Raw genomic sequence first — 21,755 nt, 5'->3', positions numbered from 1 at the left:
GAGAAGTGATGTGGAACGTAACACAAACTATATCCATCACATCCTTTTAGGTGGCTATAGAGGCATCTTAGAAATTTCAGAAAAAAAACTCCTCAATGCAATTTTAGGACAACTCATTTCATAAGTGCAATCTTGCCTTTTTTCTGGTTTGCAACTTCTGTTACCTCTAAATTTCGCAGGGCTCCAAGGCTCAGCCAATAATAATCTCACCGATCAGCTCCTGTGACATTTGTGCTTCCAAATGAATCTGCCGATACCTGACAGTTTCGTGTTGCGACACGGCCAACAGACTTCAGACTAGGGATGGGCGGTATGGACTAAAAAATGTATCACGATAATTTCTGGCATTTATCCCGATAACGATAAAAATGACGATTAAAAAAAATACTAATTCAACTCCACCTTTGTAACTATAAACCTATCTCATCATCATTTCTTTCTTTCTTTCTTTCTTTCTTTCTTTCTTTCTTTCTTTCTTTCTTTCTTTCTTTCTTTCTTTCTTTCTTTCTTTCTTTCTTTCTTTCTTTCTTTCTTTCTTTCTTTCTTTCTTTCTTTCTTTCTTTCTTTCTTTCTTTCTGGCTCCTTTCTTTCTTTCTTTCTTTCTTTCTTTCTTTCTTTCTTTCTTTCTTTCTTTCTGGCTCATTTCTTTCTTTCATCTTCCTTCCTTCCTTTATCGTTTTTACCGCGAGATGACAAATTCTTACCGTGGGGAATTTTTTTGACGGTATATCGTGAACGGTAAAATATCGCCCATTCCTACTTCAGACACTGCCAGCCAAGAGCTGGCGAAAGGAACTGGTAACATTTAATGGTTGTCACAGAGTTTTAAATGCTCATAATAACATCAAACTTAAATGAGATTCCCAACGCAGCTCACCTTCTCAATGTCCTCTAGAGTCTTGTAGTACTTTGCTTCCGTTTCCTGGATCTCAACTAAACAGCAGTTTCTCTTGTCTTCTTCTGTCATACCCATTTTCTGCAGTGAGAACAAAAACACAATCAAATACTTTATAATTACATTAATTACAATTATATTGCATTTTTTTTTACAAGAAAGAATATATTGAGGTGGAACTGATCCGATCTAATATTGGCATCACAATTTGATGCTGGAGTAACTTACTGACTGGATATCAGACTGATGGCACTGATTTGTCATATTTTTTTCATTTTAATAATGTAGATATTTATGTTTCTACAGTTTGAACACTTTAATTACAAATATTAAATTTGAGAACCTTTATGCCATTAGTCCTGCCTGGTCAGATATTGTTTTCTTATTTTCTTTTAATTAAGAAAACAAATCCCCGAAGGGAAATAAGTTAAATATGATAAAAATAATGATCAATTATCATAATAATGTCATTGCTTGGGTAATGTAACTATTTTTTCTATACTTTTGGAAGTTTTATTTTAAAAAGTAAATTAGTTATTGCTGCTACCTTTTTTAAATTCAAATACATTTCTTTGGAATAAATGTAAATTCAAGACAGTTTTGTTAATTTTCTGCTTTTTAATAAGGTGTTACGTTTTGCAGCTTTTTGTAACATCCTAGCATCATCAAGAATAATAATAATTACGATGACTTTCATATAAAAGTGGTCACTTTAAGGACTAAACCAAAAGAGTTTACTTTCTTTTATCCTTTTTTTCCCGTAAACAGACTTTAAGTACATATTATTTAAAGGTATGGCATCATTGCCATCATCATCAACAATCACCATCGTTTAGTAAACCTGTGGAACTTGATTTGGGTTCAAATCCATCAAAGTCATCAAGTTACACTATGATGACGAGATAATTTACTTCAGTTTTCCAATCCAATCACCTCCAATTAATGTACACTTTAAGTACATTACCTAGCAACCATAAGTGAATACAGGTGTGTTGTTGCCATTAGAGATTCAGGCAGGGCTCAGCAGTTGGTTTTGTTTCACCAGAATCATTTTAGTTACTGTTAACAATATATGCCTCTGTTCACCCTCTGGTATGTTGGATCAATTCATTGGGTAATGAATGGGATATTTAATTTGTAGGGAAAAAAAGTTATATAAGTGAATGAGTTCCAATGTGTGGGGCAGCACGGTGAACAGGACAATGACTTTGTTTATGTGGAAGAATGTAAAGATGGGAAATGAGAATAACAGGAGCAGGCATGCTTAGCGGGTGTGAAGTGCATGCGTCAAATATATCAACTTTTACACAAAATATTTCTCATGAGTTTGGATTTTTAAGCAAGTCTCCAAGCAGGAATGAGTGATTATAGTGGAAACATAGATCTATACACAATTATTCTTAATGACAAAGCACAAACGGAAGTTTAATAATATGATAAATGTGTTGTTTATGTAATGTTTGTGTTCAAACGCTGAAGGACCTCAGCTTCCCCAAGAAGTAAAGTCTGCTCTGTCCTTTCTAATAAACAGGATCACTGTTGCATCTCCAGTCCAGTCTGTGGTCCAGGTGAACACCCAGGTATTTATACTCCTACAACACTTCCACTTCTTCTCCCATGATGGAAAAAACTATTGGACTTAATCCTGGCTTTCCTAAAATGTACAATAATCTGGTTTGTCTTGTTGACATTCAAGATGAGACACCAGTTCTCTGTTCTCAGTCTTTTATACTGATACTTGTTTATTACTGTCTGAGAGTCACTTACAGTATGTGTCTTTAGGCCAATTCCAAGTGGGCTGTCATAGAAACCCATGCCCATCGTAATTTCTCATTTCTAGAGGATCTTTTTCCTAGTGGCCATCAGTATGTTGTTGTTGGTTACACACCGATGGCCTTTCTGGGTGGGGGTCCTTGGCAGAGTTATTATCGTTCACGAAAACGAACGAAATAACGAAAACTAAAATTGAAAAAACAATTTCGGTAACTGAACTAAATAAAAACGAAAATTAAAAAACAAAAACGATAACTAACTGAAACTATATTGCGTGTTTGGAAAACTAACTAAAACAAACTGAAATTATAGATATAATTTCCTCCGTTTTCGTCCCTGTCAATATAAGCCTCTTGATATGATCAATTTATTCTGCTCTGGCCGTTTATCTCCAACTGGCAGCTACGGCACCTTAACGCCTCACGGTCCGTGACGTCAAAACTAAAACTAATAAAAACTAAACTAAAACTAAGCATTTTTGAAAATATAAAAACTAGCAAACCCACACTAAAAACGAATTAAAACTAACTGAATTGAAGGAGAAAAAGTCAAAACTAAATAAAACTAAACTAAAATGAAAGATTCAAAACTATTATAACCCTGGTCCTTGGTCTTAATGATGGTCATTTGTGGATCCAAACTTCTATTACAAAAACTGTTATGTATACAATGTACCATCTAAATGATATCCAATAAGATTGAGTAAACACGGGCAGACTGAGAACACTGAAGGAAAATAAAAACTATCTCAAGTTAATGCTGCCAAAAGTGGTTCTTAAAGTGTTTGAATTATTGGGTCTTTATTGGTTTTTCAGAGACTGTTACTTCCATTTCTTAGTTTTTGCTAAATAAGTGATTATGTGGTGTATCATCGTTCTTTGAAATTGGATTTGCCTAATTTCAAGACCTTACAAAGACCAGATGGGTGTCCAAAATGTCCCTGTACAGGTCTGAAACCTGTCCATACACAGTGCATGCAATGATTTTTGAAAAAGACACATAATGTAGTTTAATTTCAACCCATGTTCTTGATGGTAAATTGTTATTAAGAGCAACTCCCTAAGGAATAAGTGATTGAGCCATCTGGAGCAGATTTGGCCGTCGATAACAACAAAAGTCTAGAAATCACAAAAAAACTGGAGCTAACAACGTAAAAATGGAACTCCAGTCCACACTTTACTCCAGCATGTAATTAACAGAAAGGAAGATGCCAGACAAGAGCAGTGGAAAGCCAAAGAGACAAAAGTTTATGTGTCTCTTGCTTTGTGTGGCAGCGGGTGGTGCTCGCTGACATCAGTTAACGCTGCCATTGTGCAGCGGAGGTCACAAACCCTGAGTCATACGGGAACCAGATGGGTTCTCCTCTGCCACCATGCAAGGGTCACTAACCTATCTGGCAAACAGTCTCTCGGGATGCCTCAAATTAGTTTATAATGAAGTGGTGGGGAGAGTTAGCTGACGGGGCGTAGTGAGTCACAAGCAAAGCAGCACTCACCTGCATGTATCTTATCTGCAGCATGACGAGGGCAAAGCAAGGGGAAAAGTCAAGTTTATCACAGAGTATGACATAGTCGACTCGTGTTTAGTGTATTTCCAGATCTAATGCCCTGCAGATACCGTATGACCATGACAATAATGATCACAGACATGAAGCACAGCAAGCTATATTAAAGTGAGCAGAAATCAGAAAGGTGTCAAAAGAAAGGGACAATAGAAAAAATGTTATGCTCCAGTCACATGTCCATGTATGAAACTTGTAACGTGACAAAAACCTGGGCCAATCACACGAGTATCCAGTAAAAAGACAGATGCTGAAGCCCAAAGTTCTCACCATGGGTTGTCGTACTTCCACCTTGATGATGTCTTCATAGATGTCGTCACCATCGTCCTCACATGGCACGCAGTCGTAGATGTCATCTTCACCCAAGTCATGTTCACTGAACAAAAAAAACAAGTGTAACTCACAACAATATGCCAAAATAAAAATCCCTCAAAAATGTAAAATGTTTTGATGGCTGAAAGGCTCGGAACTGTCAAAGTTCATTATTATTAACAAGTGCTGCCTGCAGAATGATATGTTTTTCTTGTTTTCTGCTCTTTCTGTCCTAGAGGATGCAGCATCCAGTGTTCACAAACCTCAAATGTGTTGTGCTATGAAATTGCATTTCCCTATAATCTGTTTATGTTGTTTTGGCACCAAGCTAACAGTCTGACCTTTAATTAGGCAAGCAGCCAGCAGAGCACAGACAGCTACTGTGAAGACAAGCTTCTACCGCTCCTTGTGCCCCAGGAGCCCACATCTCACCCTGCACTGCAAAATCCATCACTCTTTGGAAAACTTCATTTTAGAAAAGGAAAAGCTGCAGCCAGAAAAAGCTTGGACACTTTGGCTCCCAAGCGATGCACTCAATTAGCAAAGGCATCTTTAAGCTCAAAAAGGGAAATAAATGATTGAATTCTGAAAATAAATAAAAGGGAAAGAAGCATGCAAAATAATTGAGGGCAAAGAATCATGCTTGGTAACTGCTTGCTTATTTAACCAGGTTTTAGTCATCTAGATCCTACAGTGACAGTGATTTAATGTGTGTGAATTGTAGCTTGAAGCACATTCTTATTGCTTATTTTTTTTCCAATTTGGAAAACTGACCCAATTGCCGAATTAAATTGTTGTACAATGGATGGATGGTTGTACATGGATTCCTCAACATATACACATGCATATAAATATAAACACCCTCAACAGCCACTTTTACATATCAAACTGCTGCTGTCATGTATTCAAAACCGGAGAAGCGAGGTTTGAGCTCAGCAAGCATCAACCTTGTTTAAATGTCCTTGAGCTGCACATGTAATGCCCAAGGCCTTAGCTCAAGGCATGCTGTTTTGCACTCCAAATGGCCCGAGCAAAAGGAGATTTCTCTTCTTGAGAGAACTGTGTATCCAAACATATCTCCAGCACATAAACCTGGCTCTTTAAGGATTCCTGAGGCGGATTAGTTTCCCCTTCCTGTCAAACAGAGGTCATAACCTGTCTGGTCCGTCACCAAACCTGCCACATTCTGGACAGGAAATTCAAATTTTCTCTGAAAGATGCCTGGATTTGGCTATTTTGCTGGTTGTTTCAGATACATCATTAATTCACGAGTATTTTAAAGCAAGATTAAAGGGAAGAAACCTAAAAAAAATAATAAAATACATTTATATCACGGTATTTTTCAAAATTATATCGGTTTCACTGTATATCACGGTATTTTTTTTCCATGCTCAACTGGGTGTTAACCACATTTTCTAATGATTTGGAAAGGAATTGCTGCAGTAAATTGGCTTAGAATGGCCTATTTTACTGTCATGAGGAGGAAATATTGTAGAAAAACATTAATGTCCACACTAGTATAAATACAGGTTTGCATGGCCTCACAACATGATGCCGTTTACAATGAGGTGGCGGCATTTATGATTCTAATTTATTTTGCCAATTTTTTCACCATTGCATAAATCAAATAAATTTGATTTAGGCATGCTTTTAAAAGAAAAACATCTTTTACAAAATTACAAGGTAGAAAATATTGATTGAACATAAAAAACTGAACATTTTTTAATTTCCCAACATTATGTTGTTTTGGTTCCACCTCCTGGTGAATGTTAGGTAAAATTCTTATGTGGTTACTTTTTGGTTGGCCAACGGTTTATGTTTGTGGTGCAACCGGTACGGGAGCGGCCAGTCTATTTCCTTATATTACAACGCCGTTATTAATTGTTCGTTTTTTTCCCCACTTATTCCACCGAACACCGAAAGTGTTTTTTTGCCATTTTTGGCCGAACAATTTCGGTTACCGAACAATCAGTGGATCACAACTGCTAAACAGTCCCTTCACAAACAGTGTCCAGAGGCGCTACGTTCCGCCGCGCAGCGCAACGTTGTGTACGCTACTGTACATACTCACCGGTATGACGGTATATGAAAAATTAATATCATAAGAAAAATAAACACCGGTATTCGGTATAAACCGGTATACCGCCCAGCACTAAGTGATAGGTTGTTAGAGTCTCCATAACCACTGTGAACTGGCGACATGTGACCTTCTACATCTGCTACCAGAGGATAAAATGTATCCTCCTTCCACTGTCCGTGTGAGTTGAGGATTTAAATAAAAAATGCCCTCAATCAAATATTCAACTTTACAATAATCCTCACACAAAGCTTGTTTGAAGTTTTAATTGAGATGTCTTGGTTCACTGTCAGTACCGCGCTGCTTCTTTCTTCATTAAAGTACGCTGGCTCACACTGAATACTGAGAAGGCTGCTGATGCCGTCCCATAAGCATCTCCTTTTGGAACTGTGGGGCGGCATCAGCAGCCTTCCCAGAGATGGGTAGAACAGAGGTTATAAGGAGGCAGATGCTGAACTTCATTGTGCAGTAATTCCTCAGAGACGGTACAATATGAGGGAGGTCTACAGCAGGAATATGTGTATAATCTGGGAGGAGATCTAAGAAAAGCAGCTTCTCTGGGGAGACTGTGACTGAGGTGTCAGAGCAGGTCCCTTTTTCTTCAGCAAGATATATCATTAGATTGAAATTGGGGCATAAAAACAGAACGGAGAATGAAATCAACATCCTCTCGCTTCGTATCATTTGGGTGGATGTCCTTGTTTTCATTTATCCATGTTGAGTAGTGATGACTTGACTGACTGCAGAGCGGTCTTATTCATTTGTGCTGCCGCTTAACCCCTTTTATCTCTAACAGTCTATTATTTTTTTTTTTTTACTTGTCTACTAGGAATGGGTGATATTTTACCGTTCACGATATACCGTCAAAAAAATTCCCCACGGTAAGAATTTGTATCTCGCGGTAAAAGCGATAAATTCCCGTTGATGACGTTTTTGTGTAAAACTGATTTATGGTTCTGCGTTAAATCGATGCACAACGTACGTGAAGGAAGGAAGGAAGGAAGGAAGGAAGGAAGGAAGGAAGGAAGGAAGGAAGGAAGGAAGGAAGGAAGGAAGGAAGGAAGGAAGGAAGGAAGGAAGGAAGGAAGGAAGGAAGGAAGGAGATATGAGCCTGAAAGAAAGAAAGAAAGAAAGAAAGAAAGGAAGAAAGAATAAGCCAGAAAGAAAGAAAGAAAGAAAGAATAAGCCAGAAAGAAAGAAAGAATGAAAGAATAAGCCAGAAAGAAAGAAAGAAAGAATAAGACAGAAAGAAAGAAAGAATGAAAGAATAAGCCAGAAAGAAAGAAAGAATGAAAGAATAAGACAGAAAGAAAGAAAGAATGAAAGAATAAGACAGAAAGAAAGAAAGAATGAAAGAATAAGACAGAAAGAAAGAAAGAATGAAAGAATAAGACAGAAAGAAAGAAAGAAAGAAAGAAAGAAAGAAAGAAAGAAAGAAAGAAAGAAAGAATTAAAGAAAGAAAGAAAGAATAAGCCAGAAAGAAAGAAAGAAAGAATAAGCCAGAAAGAAAGAAAGAAAGAAAGAAAGAAAGAATTCTTTTAGAGCAGTGTTTTGGCTCCAAAGACTGAATGTAGTGATAGATTTATAGTTACAAAGATGGAGTTGAATTGGTATTTTTTTTGTCGTCATTTTTATAGTTATCTGGATAAATGCCAGAAATTATCGTGATACATTTTTCAGTCCATACCGCCCAACCCTATTGTCTACTCATTTCTCATAAGTTGTTCCATCAGTCCCACCAAGATATATATGTTTGTTTAAATGAAATGACCAAGTTTGTCCTTACATGCAAGTCCTCACTCCTTTGGTTTGGCTTTACTTGCACCTCTTTACCACATGCATCTTCAATTTCTCAGTCACAAGTAGCTGGCTGTAGGTGTATCAATTTAAATGTTATTAAAATGCCTCAGGTAAATCCCATATCTCACCTCCTCACTATGTAGAAAAAAAAGAGAAACCTAAGCTGCGTTGCACACAGGTAGACATGGGCAGCAAAAGAACATCAGTGGGTCAACTAACCTTTATGCAAATGTCCAAAGTATATTGTGTGAAATTAATGGTATTATTATACATTCAAACATGGTATGGATATAAGTATATTTTGCTTACATATTGGAAGTAAAATGAGAAAGGTGTAAAAGAAGCAAAGAATATTTGAAAAAATACAAAATTGGAAACCCTGTGCTCAAATGGAGGAACATAGGGTGAGTGGGTGGTCCTTAAATGTTGCTGAGGACACATTTGCCTTCAAACTGTGACACAAATGTGGCCATGTGCAGCAACTATGACTTTATAATGTGATTTGAGCAATCGGATGTCAATGTGACCTGAATCTGATCAGATCCGACTTAAAGTTGCCCATTTGATTTGATCACCATGGATGTAAACCGACAGGTGTAAACAGAAAAATGATGTTTTGAAATGCTCTGATGACTGAAATGATTGGCTGAGACGGTGTGTTTGTAGCCAGTAATGTAACACTGACACAATGTCTTCAGTGGACATTAATACATCATTGAAATGAATGTATGCAAGCATGTATATGTGTGGAGGTGTCTGCTCCGTCTAGCCTGAGGAAGCGTCAACATGTATCAATGGGACAGGTAGTGGGAGAGGAGGACCTGAGGACTTGTGAACTGGGTCTAATTTTCTGTCTGATGTAACGATGTCAGGCCAGAGGGTGTCTGGTGTGTTTGCACGCAATCATCCGTGTCAGTGCTCCTGGCCAATGCTGACAAAAAGCTGCAGCGAAGAGGACAAGTGAAGAATGACTCACCGTTCAACTACATAACATATGTTCGAGGCGGCTGAGCTATACATTATTCATAAGGAATATGAAATATTTTTTGTTAATGAAGGGAAATTGGACATTTTATGCAACTAAGCTGAGCGTAACAAAGTGGACTACATCATAGTTGTGTAATACTTTGTCAAGTCAAACAGCGGGATGGTTATTGTGTTATGTCATTTGCTTTTAAGGAGAGCAAAACAAAATTAAATCAGTTGTGTTCCCTCACTGAAACTTACACATTTCAATTTGCATCCTTTTAGGGTATGGACACACATACGGCATGCTTTGAAACAGCCGCTCCAATTTGTTCGACCTGCTATGACCCCTCACACACTGGCAGTAACATGTTGTATGTCGGTGCTCTGTGAAGCGCCATCCTGCTGCGCTTCCCGTCCCCATCCCACCTTTGCATCCCACCATCTTTAGCAGCTTATATTCTTTCCTGCATGAGCAGCTCTTCTCTGCTTTTACTTCAGTACCATCTCTTTATCAAAGTATTTAATTAATTGCTGATGCTGAGAAATATCTCACGATATAGAGCCACGAGAGGTATTGTGCCTAGTGATGAAGTGGTCAAGTTTAACCTTTAATACCTGAAATATAAAGTATTAAATCTGTTTTTTTCTCTTTATTTAAGGTATTAATTATGCATTTAATTGAAAAACACTCCCGCTTTTGTCTTTAACACATTTCTAATTAACAGTTTTAGTTTTTTTCTATTTTTAAATTATTTTTTTTCAGAATTTCTTTTTGTCTTAAGCAATATTATAATTTTTGGATTATGGGGTGGTGCAGAGGACTCAAAAATTGTATGTATTAAATGCACTGCCTGTCCAAAAACAAGCCACTACCTGGATTTAATTAAGCAATTAGGTAAGAGCCCATTGGATAATTACAGCATGGTTGATTGTTTCAGCTGGCAACAAGATATTTAACTCTAACAAATGCAGTAAGTAGCTTCTCATTTCTTGAAAAACCTGGTCAGAAATCACATCCTGGCTGAGGAGAAGATGTTAATCTGTTTAGGAAGAGTCAAATTATTGGCACGCATCTAGCGAAGCAAACACCTACTACTATTACTACTCGACTGTCATTTAGCAGACGTTTTTATCCAAAGCGACTTACATCTGAGAGTAAACAGATGTAAACAGTAAACAGATGTAAACAGTAAACATCTAGAAATTCAGTATGGTAAAAGTAAATACATGTTTCATAGTTTTATCGCACCTGGTTCAATACACTCAACAGAACAGAAATCAAAGTCAAAAAAGGCTTTGATAAATAGATTGTAACTTGCAACATATTATAATTTAATTATAAAAGAAAAAAGATCTGAAAAGGAAATTGTTCATATTTTACTGTTACTCTGGAGGCTAATTCTATAAAGAGTGTGTTTAATGCAAAATGAACTAATGTACAAGTTCTTACAAACTGAACTAATCCCTCTCAAAGTGATTAGTGAAATGTTATGATGAGAAAATTCACATTCTTGACTCCATCAGCCTGCAGACTTTTTTGACTTTAGCTTTAAATTTAGATCATGAACGCAAGCTGGCTCACTCAAAGACGTTGGCATGGCGACTATGCCGGCAGGAACAAGAGCAGAAGGAAAAGTCACGATCTTACAAATTCTTATTTAACTGCATAGAGTCAAATTAACTTAAAAACCGTGTCACAGTACAAACAGTTTCTCTGACTGTGTGGTTATTTTTTTGTGTTGCAATTACTTAAGGTTAAATGTATACATCCCAATGATAAAGGTTTTCACGCTTATTTGGCTTTAATTATTGTTACACAGTATCCTACTTATAATAAAAAAAATGTATCTACCTAATCTACAACTGCAAAACAGTGTACCCATACCGTGGTCATTAGGGAGTGAAATCCAATTTTTGAAAACTAGAGATTTAATACGTTGCAGAGGGAAAAAAAACACCATAAGTGACTTCATTCAATTTACAGGCTATTGACTTCTTTCATCAACGTGCCCCAGGGATTCATGTAGTTAAATAATCTGCAAAAGAGTGACATAAAGAGCTTGTGACAGTGCATACTTCGAGATGGAAATTTATGTGTGCGTTTTGCAAAGGAAAAAAGTCCCTCGGCAACTGTGCCCGATCCACCCCATTTCATGCTTTGTCAGCTCGAGGATGGAGTCATTCCAGATGGGGAGGCCTCAATGCTAAGCGAGGTGAAAACTCAGGGAGAGGAAGTATGAACCAACTCTGCCACATTAACCTGTGAGACCTCAATTAGATAAAGAGAACAGATATAGTGTAGAAGAATGGAAACCCAAGTGTGCTCCACAAATTCATATTAGGTCCCAGCACAAAATATCCATGGGATCTGTTTACAGCAGGCATTTCCAGGTGAGCTCATAACGACAGGTTTAGGCCTCAATCAACCTCACTTGATATGATTTCTTCAGACATAATTTTGTAAATATGGAAATCCTCCAAAATTTGAAGTGACTTCAACTTGACCTTTTAAAATGAGCGAGGCAAGACACAATCTCCCACATCCTAAGTGTATCTGGAGGAGCTGCGGGATCCATAACAGTCATACGTGGCCTATCACCCACAAAATGTAAAATATGCTTATCATTAAAGCAGGAATAAATATACCGTATTTTCTGGACTATAAGCCGCACCCCTATATAAGCCGCATCTGCTCTATTTTTTTTTAAATAATAAAAAAAAGATATACAAGCCACACCTGCATATAAGCCGCATCTGCTCTATTTAAAAAAAATAAATAAATGCAAGCCACAGATATTTATGTTGTTAGATCAGATATATTTACTACATGTACAGAAGGATTTTGAACTGTAAATGATGTACATGTTTGTACCTAAATAGATCCTTTCCTAACAGTGTCTTTTAACACGGCAGCAACTTTGCTGATTAAAACGGGACAGAACCAAGAGAAAATAACCGCTATTTATTTATCTGTTTGAAATCTGCTTCTATCTACTTCTATCTGCTAAAGAAGAAGTAGCGTATTGTTCTTTGCATTTATTTTGTCTTAGTTTTGTTCCGGTTAGAGCACCCCGAGCGGTGGAAGAAAAATCCACAGAATAGCTGCACCTTTGTATAAGCCCCATGGTTCAAAATGTATGAAAAAAGTAGCGGCTTATAGTCCAGAAAATACGGTACATTCAGAGTTTGCCGTACCATGGGGTGTGGGCGTTGGGGGGGTCATGAGCCAAACATGTACAGTTAAAGCTATGTTCTGCTCCGTGACGCTGTGCACGTTTCCACTACATACGGACTGACTGTCAGCTCAAAAACCAACTGAGTGAAGCTGCATTGAAATCATTTTAACTGAACCAACTAGATGTGAAATCACAAGTCCACACTGTTGCTATTTAAGCGTGAATTTGTGAATTTTAAGCTACAGTCTGAGTAATTGTGCTTTCACAGGTTTTAGGCTATAAAAATTCTAATCAAATTTGTTTTCCTACTTTGTGTGGTTCAGTTCAGCCAATGTGAGCACGGTAATTGCACATGGACACAGATCAAAGTAACTGGACCAGGGCCCTCAACAAAGGCAGTTTTGATATAAATAAAATGGCAAAGTGTGTGTGTGGTTCTCCTGGAAAGCACAGCAAACCAAAACAGAATGTATGATTTAGGGCAATGAATTAAGACTTAATTACAAAGACTTCAGTACCAGTGTTAATCTGTAGGATTACCACTGAGTTAAATTACGTATTCCTCATTCTAAACTATTAATGCGCACAACCTCCTGCACTGTTTTGCTATGCGCCTTTGGCAACTCTGCAACTGTAAGCTAGAGATGCATAGTGGCTCATGACCATTCGTAAAACTTTTCTCTGATCAACCTTAACCATTATGTAAGGGATAATGCCTGACGAGGTGTATATTATCAGAAATATATGGACGACGCAGGGGCGTGAACGGTTTGCCTCCGCAAAGTCCATATATTTATGATAATGTCACCTCGAAGGGCATAATCCCGCTTATACCACGGTCACTTACCAAAAAACATAAATATTAAATAAGTTATTCATGCTTTATGTGTTTTCAGTTGAAATCATTAGTTTTATAACAAGCTGAGCGGCTGAGCAACTATTTAATCTCTCGTCTGCAGCCGTTTTAACCTGGTAAATTACAAAGTTGTTTTAACAAGCCATAACTCACTTTCCTTGGTAACACCTAAAGGTCTGACTAATACCTGGAAAAATCAATACCGTCCCATAAGGTCCTTATGCAATGGACAGTGTTGACTTCTCCAGTAACTAGGATGGACCAGAGATACGACTTAGCAACGGGAGATATTGTAGTCCGCTCAGCTCCGCTCGGCTATTTTCTTTTCTCTCCTCTTCTACATCCCATTCATCAAAATTGTTAAATTCACCAAATAAATTAAAAGAAATTACAAAATCACTCATGTCGCCGTCCTGCGGTAGCCGGCTCTTCTTCTCTGAATCTCCGTTGTCGTGGTTACCACCTGACAGTTGATCCAGCGCAATGATATTAAAGTTATCAGGCAATTTGACCAAACTTGTTTTCTAGGTGTAGGTTATAAGTGATAACCTACACCTGCAGCCAATCAGAATCCAGTATTCACACAGACCGTGGTATAACATGTATTATTGACTGCTCATATCAGCCTGTACTATGTATATTATGTGTATGTGCGTGTGTGTTTTTATATATATATATATATATATATATATGGCAGGAGGTCTAGACAGTGTGGCGTGGGACAACGTGAGTGCTGTAGGCTACGAGGAAATTACAATGTCTATGTAGACTTCTTTTTGCTGCTCCTTAGAGGGTTTTGGGGAACGTTTTTAAATTAGGTTGCACTGCTGCATCCCTACGGTAAAGGGATGAGGGCCACTGAAGAAAAAAAATACAATTCTGAGAATGCCTGGGCACACCGACCCGACGGCCAACTGTCGGCTGAAAAGCAGTCGGACTAAAAAATTCACCTGAACACAGTGACCCGACGCCTACTGGAGCGTACATTATGCGTGTGTGCGAGGCATAATACGTCCCCATAACTGCAGGCGGTGCTAATCTGTGATGTCTCTCAGAAAGAAAAGAAAAGAACAACAACCGGGAATGATGAATCGCTCAAGTCTAGAATTCTGAACAGAGCCTGCTGTCATCAGTCAGTGTTATCATTTTTGAGTAATAAATATGAGCGATATAAACCAGTATGCTGGAATATTTGACAAAGCACAATCTTCTTTTTGTATTAGATTTTTTGTTCCTGCAGCAGACATACATGGAGATATTCATAACAGAGCTATTAATCAAGGCTTGAAAGCAGACTAACTTATGACATTAAACTGAACACTGAAGTCCCCTTATTGTGAGTGGTAGTTACTGTACGTGCTCCCAATCATGAGGCACCAGATGTAAAGGAATGGGCAGGATGAAGGGGTGAAGGGAGAATCTTGGGAGCAATGATCCATCTGCTCACTCCTCAGGTTAAGGAGGAGACCTGAGCTCAGTGCAGGGCCCTCCCTGGTTTGGTGGAGGATGGCAATGCCCAGAAAAAGAAAATGGGAAAAAATCGGGGATAAAAATATATTAAAAAAAATAAATAAATAAAACTATCAGATATAAAATAGACTCAACTGCTGAGGTGTAGGTGTTTGACTCGCCATCCTAAATTTTGATTATCAATAGCAACTTGGTTTGTTACAAACTCCATCCATTAGGCATCAAGTCCTACAGTCTCATTCTGGTTCTACGTAACTACTTGTGCAGCCAGTGGTATTCTGCCTCAACCTGGCACTCCAGTTCACAGAAATGTACTCTCATTATCTGGGTGGGTGTGTAGTCCTTGAAAATTGTGCAGTGAATGGTTTAAACTTCCCTATTCATAAGACACATTCTCTTTTATGATTCTCATTTTTCCATGAGGAAGCAACACAAGTTCTTCCACAAATGAAGGCACTGAGGCACAATACATTTTCCCAGAAAAGGTGGAATAGTTAACATGGTAATTTTCAGGTCCCCTACAGCTAGAGACTATTTGACTAGTTTGGGGCAAATGTACTCTTACCCTCCTGAGTCAGGGAGTCTGAATATACAACCTGGAGGCTAATCTCTGGGTTTTCTGTACTAGGATGTGTGGCGTACACAAGATTTACACTGTAGGAGTACACAAGGTATGCTAAGGTGCACCACGTCAAGTCCAAAATTAGATCAAATAAAAGACTGGTTTGTATAGCAAATACATATTTTTATAGATTTCAGTCTCTGGTAGTTGATGCACTTTGTTGCCACGCTACTGAATTTAATGATCCAATTTCAATAGATTTCTATTGTTTGCTATAAAACTGCTGTTATACTTTTCCAAACAGCTTTATTTTTATTTTTTTTCCACTCAATATTTGAAGGGACAATATTGCTGTTTTATTTCTCACATGCTGTTGTTTTTATGAGACCTCATGTCATGAGATTACACCATTTCCTTCCTCAGGGAAACAGGATGTTTTTCCAGCTATAAAACGGCACTACTATCATTGTGGCGACATACTAATTGTGTTGATCCTCAATCTTGTATTTCAGTCATGTGCTCATCATAAATCACACATGCATCATATCTCAGGCTTATTAATAAGTCTTTGAGAGTAGTGTTATTGCAATTGTGACCGATGTGCTAAGTGTGTCCAACTGTATTCAGCATGGGACCTGCTGATGAACCAATTATGCATCTGCCCATTGGTGAAACAAAATGTCAAAAAAGTCAAGAGCAACAGCATGATTAATTTAACAAGACCCTTCCCTCTGCACCTATAGGTTACACGTAGCATGGAGCACCATAGACCATTTTAGAGAAAACAAATGTATTCAACCCTCTGGCACAGTGAAGCTGCTACCATGGTTACAAAGGTCTATTTCAATCAGTGAAAAGAGATTTTGGATGTCAAAGGTTGCTATAACAATAGCACAGAAAATAACAAGGACCTTAACCTTGATTGCTCACTTTATATGCTTATAACTGTGCAGCTGTTGGACTCAGTGGCACTTGTTGCCATAGATACACATATCAGCTGGACTTTTTCTGTATCTCCCATTTACATGGTCAGGACCGTTTGATGGACAGTTTGATGGTTTCGATTAAGGCTATATCCACACAAAGACGAAACACTTCAAAACCATACTTAGTAATGATGGACATGTGTCAGTAAATATGTGTGTTCACATAAGTGTACTCGATACGCCTGAAAATGCTGTAGAATACATGCCAGGCCTGTTAGTGGCGCTGTGATGCGATGACAGAAACAAGTGAAAACAGTTGGCAAAACATTGGGCATGCGCACTTGTGCAGAAATCTGTAAACAGAGGAAATGGCGGCAAAAAGGCGTTCAAGTTTTCTGCGCCCTCAACTTGGAATGATGCGCAGAAGGACTTGAAATTGGTTGAGCTTGTATCCTTGGGTAAATTCAAATCCATTTTAAAAGACAGAGAAATTAGCTCTCTCGGTTCTTGCGACTGCCCCGTTCGTATGTATGTATGTATTGTTGTATTGTTTTTATGCTGCCATTTTGGCCAGGTCACTCTTGAAAAAGAGGTTTTAATCTCAATGAGTTTTTGGTTAAATAAAGGATATATATATATAAGTACGAGTGAGAACCAGGTACAAGGGTACCTGGTTCAAAAAAAGGATAATTTACAGACCCCCAAAATACCATCTTCGTGTGGATGATACGCTAGTTTTATAAAATACTTTTGCATTCAGGCCTGAGCTTGTCTTTGTGTGGATGGGGCCTTAGAGTTAGGAAAAAAAGTAAAATCTCATTATAAGACAAGGATCCAAAGTACACCATCAAAATTGACACCCACAAGTTTTCTTGTGGCTTTGACAGTCTCCTGATAATCAAAAATCTGTGGATGGACATAAAAAAACCCCCAACTTTTAAGATGACTGCCAAGACCAGAACGTTTCTTGGCTCCAAGAAACATTTAAGAAAAAAGACGGAGGCTCTCTTCTTGATACAATAAAGATTGGAATAAAAAAGTAATCCTGGTTACTATGTCAGAACTGTGTCATCTTATACATGAAGCAAGAAACATCTTATTTCCCCTGTGTGTGACCTGTGATGCATAAAAAATATGAGTATCTGGTGTGTGTTAGGATCTGCATCTTAAACTAAATTATTTTATTTTTCAGAAAACCTGCATCCCCTCCATCACAAGGTATAGACTCATGTTGCACACTTGAAGGGCTGCATATCTGGATTCTAATCCAGCATTAGCCTGGTTGGCAGCCGCCCCTATCTCCTACCAAGCCGTCATCATCATCATGTATTCAGGGCCCATATACCTATAGCATGCATTCTCCACTTCCCATTCATCGCTTTTCTCCGCCATATCTATCTGTGATGTATGACACCCATCTTAGAGCAGCTAACTAATTATTTTCCATTATTCTGAGTGAAGCAGCTGCTGTCAGCACTGTCGCCATCCTGAGAGCCTGCAACTCTCTTCCACACACAGCAGTCACCAAACCAGGCAGCCAGCCACCAGGGCAAGAGGGGAAGCTGCCAAGCCTAAATCCAGAGCACCCCTGGTGTCACCATGGCAACAGACAGAGTGACAGTGGACTTCATGTTTATTTAATTAAGCAATCAGCAGATATTTTGTAGAGGGGGCATCCCCAGTTCACTTCTCAATATCAAAAGACACGTCAAATATGTGCAAAAAAACTCCAGATCCACACCCTGAGAAATATACAGAAATATACAGTTCATCAGTGTGTATTTTAGTAATAATCTCAAGCAAAATAAGTTGTTATGTCTTGGTGTAAGTGAACACTACTCTTTTACGCAAAGAAATGTTGATATATTAAAAAAAATCTAACTGTGTGAATTAGTTAAAAATGTAAGTATTTTATCATGGGTTTTATTTGCACTTTTATCAGCCAAACCATATAATCTCAGGGTGCATTATGCATTTGGTCAAAAAATATGCACAAGTTATGTGGGTATGGTGGAGGAAGCCACCAGAGAAAAAATGCAATAACCCCAATGCTGATAACAACCGGTCTGTTTGGGCATTTTTCTGGTAGGTTGCACACTTACTCTGCCAGCTCCTCCAGGCTCCGGTACACATCATCCTCATTGAGAGCTGTGTCCTCGGATGGGAAGGGCCTGGTACACACAAAACAAACACAGAGTCAGGGAGTTTTACAAAAACGTTTTATCACACAAGAAACCACACTGTCCCAGGTAACAAAACAGACGACTGGGAACTTGTTCCATCTGTCACGTTGTCACTTTGGCGGCAAAACAGCAGGATCTATTCAACAGAAGGGCTCCATCAGTCAAAACATAGTTGTCAAAACACATCAAAATACTGCTACTGGCAGATAAGGAGCTTGTCATCTTCCCACAGCCAACTTTTTGGGGAATTCAGGAGGGAAAACAGGCTTTACTTTTCAGATGGATGGGCAGGTGTCATGTAAATCCTTGTGGGGGTGTGGGCAGCTCCCAACAGTCCTCAGGGACAGCATTGTGTAATAAAAAAACTGAAAATGGCAAATCTTACAGCTGTAATTTTTCTAGAGGATTGTGACCTTCACTGCTAGCATGAAACAAACAGTACAGGTGGAAGACAAACTGAAAACAACAGCAGAAATAAATAGTTTCAGGTCAGTTTATTTTGTATTTCCCTGCTAGCAGATAATGAAAATTACTTAAATAGCTTTTTAAATTGACAGATTTCTAAAAGCATTATTTTGAAATCCAGGTCTAGGTTTGGGCAAATTAATTAATCATGCTTCTTTTGTTGTTTATTATTGGCGCGCACGATTAATCAGGTCATAATTGGTGTGAGTGGCTGCATGGGACATAGTGTGTGTTATCAGAATCAGCCATTTCCACAGCACCCCTCCTTGTAAACATGATCATGGACATGGACATGGACACGCACGCACGCACGCACGCACGCACGCACGCACGTCTACTTTACATCTACTTAAAATATCATAACTGTTAATGTTCTAAATTGAATTATTAATTAGATATAAATTAGAATGATTTATAAATAAATCAGGCGAAAGGGGTGCCCCAAACCTGATTTCCCCGTTAATGATGATTATTCTTATTAACCGAGAATCCAAAAATCACAGTTTATTACATCTGAAATTGAGTTTTTGACCTGAATATCCTGGTAGCCCGAACAAGATTGCACGGGAAAAGTATCTCTTGTGCTGCAAGTGCCCCAAAAGTGAATGTTAATAAATCATTAAAAAAAATCAAGCACTCTGTGAAATTTTAAACAACGTAGTGTTAAATTGTAGTGGTAATATCAGAGATGGCTGATTCAATATTATGTATTGTATCGACGCGATAATGGACAAAGCATAAGTTGTCCGATCTCATACCATGGCCTCTGTAATTCTGCACGATGAGCCAGAAACTAGTGGCCTGCTGCACATCATGTAACTGGCACTGAGCGCGTATGTACGAGCGTTGGCAATACGTACTTGTGGGCTGCTGCGCGTACTGAAAGAGTCCTCGTATGAGCGTTAACAACAGACGCTAGAGAATTTGATTGGGATGCTCAAGAAACTCCCTTCAGAGAGTACAAAAGTGAGGCTGAGAAAGTGGTTGAATTATTGGACTGGACAATCAACCACTTTCAGTTGTGGAGAATATACGGGGTTTAGGCATTTGATAGAACATTTGGAGCATCGCTTCCAGATGCCAAACCAGCAGTTCATTTTTGAAATTGGCCATCCTACGAAAGTACTAAGAGGTACAGTATGTGTATTCACTTTAAAATGCCTGGAAAAGAATGGTGCAATGTTGAGCTTTGTCACTGAGATCTGAAGCTCAGCACAGTTTACTCTAGTTTTACCTTACAAAAAGCAGTGTTACATGTTAAGCAGTTTCGAGGATCACAGACTGGGGAGGGTATCGCCAGAGCCATCGAGGAGATGTTAAATGCATGGGTCATTTCGAAGAGTCAAGTCTACGTTATTTTTGCGAGATTATGTCAGTAACATTATGGCAGCACGGTGGCTTAGTGGTTAGCACTGTTTGCCTCACAGCAAGAAGGTCCCTGGTTCGACTCCCAGGCCCAGCAGGGTCTTTCTGTGTGGAGTTTGCATGTTCTCCCCGTGCTTGAGTGGGTTTCCTCCGGGTACTCCGGCTTCCTCCCACAGTCCAAAAACATGCATACTAGGTTAATTGATCATTCTAAATTGCCCGTAGGTGTGAGTGTGAGTGTGTCTGGTTGTTTGTGGGGACTGCGGGTGGAAACTAGCATTTCTGCTAAACCCGGTGTATTGACACTGCTTAATGTAGTGTTCATGAATATGCATTGTCCCGTCTAAATAAACTTTGAAACGTCATGAACGCAATGAATTGCCTTGGAGTTAACAGTTTTGGGTGCTTTTCACATACACTGCAACTTGCTGTTAATTAGGGAGTGGAGCGTCGTCGTGTAAGGGATACAGTAGTGGAGCTAAAGCTAAAAGTGGAGGAACCCAAACGACTGCAGCAAGATGTGCCAACTCGGTAGAACAGCACATATTATATGATGTCTTCTTGAATACAAACGAGCCCCGTGTACAAGTGCAGCAGAATATGACCCCCCAGCTAACTGCAAGCCAATGGAGGCTACTGGAAAAGAGTGTCACTGCCTTTGATCCTTTTGAAGAACAAAAAAACTTGACTGTTGTGGGTAGAGGTGGGTGCAATTCATCGATGTGTCGATGCATCGCGATGCGTCACGTGACGATTTGGAATCGATTAATTTGATGGAAGTACATATCATGTTTACTTGCATTAATGAACTCATTAAATCCAGGGCTTGACCGTTTTCAGTGTTTTCCGCCAATAGAGGGCGCTCTCATGCAAGTGCAGCTTTCACTGGTCAAAGTTAAGTAAGTCAAAGAGCAAATGTTTACATAGTCATAAAATAAATTATTTTGTGTCTTTGAAAAATACATGTCAAATGTTCAAAAAACCTTGTTATTTACTTAATGAGTGTTGTTAAAGGAACTGAGTTAATTGATTGGCTATTTATTTACAAATGTAGCCACAGATGAAGACAAAATCAATCTTGTATGGAAAAAAGCATTAAAAATCACAATAATCGAAGAATCGTGGCACCAATAATCGAATCGAATCGACAATCGTTATAATCGAAGAATCAAAGAATCGAAGCTCCAATAATCGGAATCGAATCGTGAGGTATCCTTGTTTGCACACCCCTAGTGGGTAATGTAATGTATTTAATCTGTGAGGGATGCTTCCCACCTCAGAGGTACAGGAAATGCAATCTGATCTGAAGATGGGTGGAGAGAAAGGTATAAATGAGAAAAAATATAAGAATAAATAAAATGTTT

General features: G+C 38.6%; 1 protein-coding gene across 9 annotated transcripts in view; it reads right to left on the bottom strand.

The window, feature by feature from the left end:
- vav2 (vav 2 guanine nucleotide exchange factor) overlaps positions 1-21,755 on the bottom strand; it is a 259,563-nt gene that overhangs the window by 40,129 nt on the left and 197,679 nt on the right. For all 9 annotated transcript variants that reach the window (XM_061734430.1, XM_061734432.1, XM_061734435.1 and 6 more), the window contains exons 4-6: positions 18,481-18,549; positions 4,500-4,605; positions 878-976 (exon numbers count right to left, since the gene is read on the bottom strand). In XM_061734430.1, the coding sequence (XP_061590414.1) occupies positions 878-976; positions 4,500-4,605; positions 18,481-18,549 (274 nt within the window). The remainder of the gene's footprint in view (positions 1-877; positions 977-4,499; positions 4,606-18,480; positions 18,550-21,755) is intronic.

The sequence above is a fragment of the Cololabis saira genome, chromosome 11, assembly GCF_033807715.1.
Source record: "Cololabis saira isolate AMF1-May2022 chromosome 11, fColSai1.1, whole genome shotgun sequence".
Taxonomy (NCBI): domain Eukaryota; kingdom Metazoa; phylum Chordata; class Actinopteri; order Beloniformes; family Belonidae; genus Cololabis; species Cololabis saira.
The sequence above is the reverse complement of the archived record's forward strand: the minus strand, read 5'-3'. Positions and strand labels throughout refer to the sequence as shown.